The sequence below is a fragment of the Cariama cristata genome, unplaced genomic scaffold (assembly GCF_000690535.1).
Source record: "Cariama cristata isolate BGI_N322 unplaced genomic scaffold, ASM69053v1 scaffold14911, whole genome shotgun sequence".
Classification (NCBI taxonomy): Eukaryota; Metazoa; Chordata; class Aves; order Cariamiformes; family Cariamidae; genus Cariama; species Cariama cristata.
In genome coordinates, this window is record NW_009599947.1 from 37,475 (window position 1) to 44,086 (window position 6,612).

Below are 6,612 nucleotides of genomic sequence, written 5' to 3' on the forward strand. Positions count from 1 at the left end.
CTGCCTTTCCATTGACCTTCTAGGGAAGCAATGAGAGGCGGTTGTGGTGCCCACCTTCGACGCAGTATCCTTAGCCTTGAGCGCCTGCTCATGAAGAGCACTGAGACTTCAAGTGGGCACTGGGTGGCAAAGAGGATCGTTTGTCCGGAGACACTAGGTCCAAGACTAGTTTCTACCCTTGATTTCTCTGGGTCTGTTATAAGCCTGACGCTCCCATTCATACAGCAGTGATTTCTATGGAGCTCCCCATAAACACTAGTGACAAACTTATGAGTAAAAAACTCATTTTCCTCTAAGAGGAAACAGATTCTTGCATCATTTGCCCATAGAACCAGGTCTAGTTCTCCCCAAGGCAAGGAGAGAAATTGTTTGCATAACTATTTCAAGAACTGCATTTGGAAGTTTTAACGTATTGTAACAAAACCAAGGCTAATTCAGAAATGAGGATGCTGTGTGTTAGGTGCAAAGTTTCCAAAGTGACAGAGGGACATAGCAAGGTTGAGCTGCAATTACGCAGATACCTTGAGAAGTTAGGAAATGCAAAGTTGTTCCCATTTATCTTTATTGTCCAGACTTCAGACAGCTCATCTGGATCAGTCACTTAGTCTTCCTCCTGCTTCACTAGTTTGAGACAATTTTGCTGTGTGATTTATCCCACGCTAAGGTAAGTGGTATGAATTGCCCTCTCTGCCTTCCCACTGCTCAGCGCTAAGCAGAGATGGGGCTTAAGCTGCTAGACGGGAAATCCAATGTCTGGGTGGCTAAAGTCTGAGGAGATGTACTCTGCTCTGTGGATCTGATCTCACTACCTGCCTATCGCCAACAGCAGGCACCTAGAAACTAAGCAAAATATGATACAGCAAAGACTTAAGCAGAGGCTTAGCTTTAAGCACAAGAGTAATTCCTTTGAACCCAGGCATAGAAGGTTACCATATGCTTACATTTCTGCAGAACCAGGAACTTGGCATGTTTTCTCTTTTCCCACACATTCCCTGCCTGATTGTTGCCACCTCATAAATAATTTTTCACAAATATTCCTAATGAAAAAGGCAGGCATTTTAAACAATCCTCAGGTGACTTGTATCCACAAACTGAAGTTTGGGAAAAAATTAGAATTGTCATTTTCTGGCTCCAGTCTAATCTACAAGCAGCGAGAGCTCCTCAGAACCAGGATAAAGGCACATTCAGCTATACCAGGCTTTAATGAAACTCATTGAACCTGTACTTTTCTAAGTGAAATACCAATCATTTCTCTGTAGGATTTGGATCCAAAATTATTCCTTAGGCCTATCACAACTTTCCCTCACTCTTGGCTGTTATAACAAATGCTTTCAGAATTCCATTTTTAACTTGAATTTGGCTTTGATGGCAGTTTATCGTAATGAAAAGAAAGGCCTGTTTGTTCTTTTCTACTCTAGGAAAAACTATTTCAATTTTTTTTTCCAAAGGATCAGTTGTCTGTCCTTTGCTCTGATTCCAGTTACTCCTAGAATGGGGTTTTTATCACTAACTTTTAAACCTTTAAAAATGAGGGATTATAATTGAAAGCCAACCCAAACATTAAAGATGCAAAAACAGAATTGCTCGATATAATTAATCCCTTTACTCCTGAATCATTTTAGTTGGAAAAAATACCCCAAACTAAGCAGCATACTATAAAACTAATGATATGAAATACTGATCGAAAAAAATACATTATGGCTTTTGCTGTCAGTGTGACCCAGATACATTTGCTAAGTTTAATTATATTGGTTTCACTCATTCCCTGCATGTAAGTGCTTTGAGGGCACAATTCCACTAAAGTCAAGGGAAGGCTTTGTATTGACTTCTGAGGGCTTGGCTAAGGCTCTGGGTGAATAGCTTCAAGTCATCCAATCTGCTGCCAAAAATGCAGCTGCCTGCATATCCAGCAGATATTTGCAGAAAAAGGGGAGAAACAGAGGGAAACTATTTTATGTGATATGATCATCCCAACAGCAATGTAGCTCTTTGAAAGACACTTTCACTAATAATTCATTTCAAATATTACAGCCAAAAGAGGTATAGTCTGAGATTCACCAGCAGAGAGACAGTGGAAAAGGTTACGCCAACCGTTTGCGGATAGACGGTTAGTTAACAATCCTCTGGAGCCGCAGGCTGCCACGGTGAAAAGCAGAGATGCTAGGGTGCTCAGATACCGTGAAAATGAGTGCAGTCATTTTGGTGCCTCATGGCAGCCTGCGGAAGCTGGTTTTAGGGCAGATAATGTTTGAAATCTCGGTTACAAAGTAAATGGAGAGTTCAGATGTGAACTGAATTGAAACATTTAGGTATTTGGGTTTTAACCAATCGTTTCCTGGAAAATCCCAAGTCTTCCTGCTAGATGAAGCACAATATAATCACAGTCGCACAAGCCAGCTCTTTAATAACAACCATAGGACAAACATGCAGCTGGCAGGAAAAAAAAACATATTAGCCCTGCCTATGTTAAGATTTCCTCATTCCTCCTATTGTAAAAGTCTGCAAAAGGACTTTGGCAAATTCACTCAAATTCACTCAAAAGACACTCAAGTCTCCCATCAGAGACTGCTGCCTGCCTAAGGCTGCTTTTCTGTGTGTGGAAATTTCAGCTAAGATGGCTCAGCAAGACTCAAAATTATGTGATTAGGGAATGGCCTTTGCTTTATCCACTCTCCAGAAAAGTTTGCCACCTCTCACTGAGAAGCCCTAGAGCTTTACAGCTTCTTCCAGGGAAATGTCCTTTCCCACCACAGCCTACTGACATCTGGCTAAGTTAACGAGCCTCTGAAAATACCAGTTCACGTCCGCTGATAGAGACCGGTGGCTTATTTGGGACCCACAATCTCTCCAAAGAGAAGGCGGCTTTGCATGATGGCACCAGAAAGCACCCCATGGGATGGATGCCCACCCTGGGCTGCCCTCAGCTGGTGCCAGGCAGGGAAAACGGTGAGGACGTGCGATTTCTGTGTGGGTGGAGAACAGGTCCTGCAAGCTGAGCAGGGACCACAAGCAGCGACACCAGGGCAGGAGCTCAAGAGGATAAAGGTTGGGCAGGAGGAGTTTATGCCGAGGAGAAGCAGGAAAGGGCACAGGCAGGAGAGGGAGAAGCAGGAGTTGAGGCCCATTTTAGAAAAAGAAAGCAAAGAAAACAGAGTAAGAGGAACAGTATAGGAATTTTTAACCCCCAAGCTACCAGATACTCTTAGACTCTCACTTCTTTTGCTGTCAGCCAGAGGAACTCCCTGACACGAAGGCTACCATCTGCTCCCAGTTCCCATGGACAACAGCTCCTACTGTAAGTCACCTCGAGGAACACGGCTCTAGCGTGCTGTGCTCCCTTCATGAACCTAACCAACGATCCATGTGGGTGGAAGCCAGTATGCTTCCTCCAAATGACAGAGCAGGTTATTTTCAGTTCCTTGTCTTAGAACAACCTAGGGAGATTTTTACAGAAATTCAAACAATAAAATCCTCTAAACAAACTTTGCTAGTGGAACATTAACATCCAAGCACTTGATTTTCAGAGTTAAGACAGACCAGCACCAAGGCTGATTCTGAAATCTTAATTTGACCCAGTTGTTTATGTTGGTTACAGCAGTATCTTTAATTATGTACCCAGCATAATTATTTCCACAGAAACTCCATGCTGAAAGCTCTCAGTGAGGGAAGCAGCATGGATCCCCATTCTGCAACGCGGTACAGAGAGAACGAGACAGGGAGCTGTGAGAAGAGAAACGATGGCTGAGGAAACCGAATGGCGCTTCTAATTATTCCTTGCAATTAGGTTCTATACCTGCCACTACAGAGCTGTTCATAGGTGGTAAAAGTCAGCCTTATAAACCAAAACCTTCACACATGGCCTCTGGGCATGTTTTCCTTTCCCCTCGATGTACTCTGCCTCAGACAGCCTACAGACAAGCTCAGCCTTCAGCAGCTGTCAGTGAAGTCAGCGAGAGTTGTATTCTGGATGTAAACACTGACTGATGGTACTAAACTTTCTGGAAAGACCTTAATATCTCACTACAGGCCTCCAAAAAGTGGAGGTCTGATTCGTCCATGTCCCCTGCTTATGAAGCTGGATGAAGGGCATGTTAATGAAATCCTTGGGCAAAAATGGGAATGGAAGAGTGTGAGAGCAGAAATTGTGTGGTCCTGCATGGTGCAGAAGAAAGCCATGGAACAAGATACTGGGTACAGAGGAGAGGTGCCAAAATCCTGGGTGACTGCTCACTGGCAAGTCTGCAAACTGAGCCATGGAACCTGGGTAAAAATTTCTGTATTTAAGCCTAGGTGCTGGGATGCTGAATGGCAGAGCCAGTCTTCATTGTGGCCTTTCCTGACATCTCAAATACTGATTTAACAGTTGTATCATCTTAATATTCTAAAGATAATATACATGCTTAGCAGAACAAGTAGCCTGACTGTAATGACAAGTTACCCTAACTACAATGCTCTACTTTTTTCCCATTGCGTATTTTTAGCTTGGATCATATTAGGTTGATTAATATATCTGCCTACTTCAGTAAAAACATACTTCATCACTTGCTACAGAACCTCTTCTGCAGCAACCTGCTTGGTTTCCCAATCTCCATGAAAATGAACTCTTAGTTCATTTGTTCATTAGTTCATTAGTTGTCCTTGACTGGTATAGAAGGGAAAATTTTATTTGCAGACCTTCTGCCTTGAGATTTGAATGGAGAGCATGATTAAAAAAAATAAATCCAGTCCTGATTTAAAATACAAACAAAAGCCATGTGAAAGAATCTATAAATCCACCAAAACACCAGTAAACAATCCTCTGCTCCACAAAGCAGGCAACCACAGACACACAGATCCCGACACCCAACCAACCCCCATATACACACTCTTCCTTGCTAATAACAGTGGGACACAGGAGAGAGGTAGTCAGACATTCCTCTCGATAAGTCAATTAATAAATCAATAACATGGCAAGAAGAGTAGGATGGGAACAGACAGGCAAAGGGCTAGGGATATACCCAAGTAGCTGGTGTGTCCCTTCTGCCCTGATCGGCTGCTCTGCTACTGTACTTACCGGGATCCCTAGAGCTTTTAGAATATTCATTTTACACATCGGGCAGGTACGATGGTCTAGCAGCCAGGGGTCTACACAGGACTTGTGGAAAAGATGCCTGCAATGAAAACCAGGATATTTTAATTCAAATCCACGACAGCACAATGCTTTTTCTGAATTCAGTAAAGTGAGAGTTTTTCGAATAGTGTGGTTTGTGACCTCTGTGAGGACTCCAAAACTATACCCTATGCACACATGACTAAAATTATTTCTGCAGCATCTCAAGCATATGTGCACAGTGTTGCTCAACTGAATTTGGAAAATTAGAGAATTAGGAAAAATACATAAAGTGCATCAAACCCCACATTCTTTAAATGTTAAAGGCTGTCAGTAAACAAAACCTGCTTGCTGGTAAAGGTAAAAATCACATTGGTATTTCTTGATGGTTCTACAGACAAACCTGATTACACATGCTTTAAATGTGAAGTGACAGAGGATCCGGTATTTTTTAGGATGCAGGCATAAGGAAATAAAGAGAATCAAGAAAAAAAAGCTACTTTTCATTTAAATGGAAAAAACAGGATGATGCTTTATAAAACATTCTCCCTGACTTCCCTGCTCTTTAGAAGCTGCCCATCAGAGTAAGCTCCTGAACGGTTCCAGCCCTGAAGGGGTTGTTGCTAATCCTGTGCTCGGTCTGAAGTGACCACTAAGCAACTACCTGAGCCCTATGGCTGCTGGAGGCCACTTTTCTTAGACATTATCCAGGTGGAGGAACCGAAAGCTTCTTGTCTAGCTTCGCCTGACACAAACTGAGATTGAATATAGAGATATTCAGTGCGGGTACATGACTGACAGATTGTGTTTTCTCTTGCAAGCCTATTCTGTTATCCTGTGGTTACAGAGAACAAATGTCATAAAACACGGGAATGAGGGGCTTGGGATTTAAGAAATGCTGTTGAGTAGGCCAAGTGGAGGACTCGGGGCTCAGCCCAAGGCAGTGAAGTTTGTACAGCCCCACTCCTTCTGAAGAAAAGGAGGAAAGTTTCCTACCATGCACATAGCCTCAGAAATGACACTGCCATGCAGGAAATGGAAAATTGACTTGCCTTCCTAAAACCCTTTTTTAAGCAATTAATTGAATAGAATAGTTCAGTTGGAAGGGACCTTAGTCCAACTGCCTAATATAACTTAATAACTTAAGCAAAATTGAAAAAGGGTATTTTATTCTGAAATATGAGGCTCGATACACATACACAGTCTTGCTCCAAAAGGTGCAAACTAAGACTAATTTGCTTGGTTTGAAACACCATATAGATTAGCTCTGAATTTCCTTTCTAAGGCCTGCAACAGGTGTCCCACATTTTACTACGCAGAGCCTGAAAGTCATATTTCAGTCTGCTTGAACTTTTACATTTGATCAGTCTCTAGTCTGTTTCCCTGTGCTCCCACCGCCCCACGTGCATCGTTCGTACAGCACAGCCATACAGACCCCGCAGGTAACGGCAGGTGGACACAGCGCACAGCTGCCCAAGGCCAGTTGCATGAGGGTCAACAAGACCAAGTGCCGGGCCTTGCAC

The 6,612-nt window shown here is 42.9% G+C and overlaps 1 protein-coding gene across 1 annotated transcript in view; it reads right to left on the reverse strand.

Moving 5' to 3' along the window:
- Positions 1–5,150, reverse strand: part of LOC104169055 (RING finger protein 150-like) — a 32,206-nt gene extending 27,056 nt beyond the window's left edge. Inside the window, exon 1 of the mRNA XM_009709861.1 lies at positions 5,054–5,150. Coding sequence (XP_009708163.1) covers positions 5,054–5,092 — 39 coding nt within the window. The 5' untranslated portion in view covers positions 5,093–5,150. The remainder of the gene's footprint in view (positions 1–5,053) is intronic.
- Positions 5,151–6,612: the final 1,462 nt, after the last annotated feature.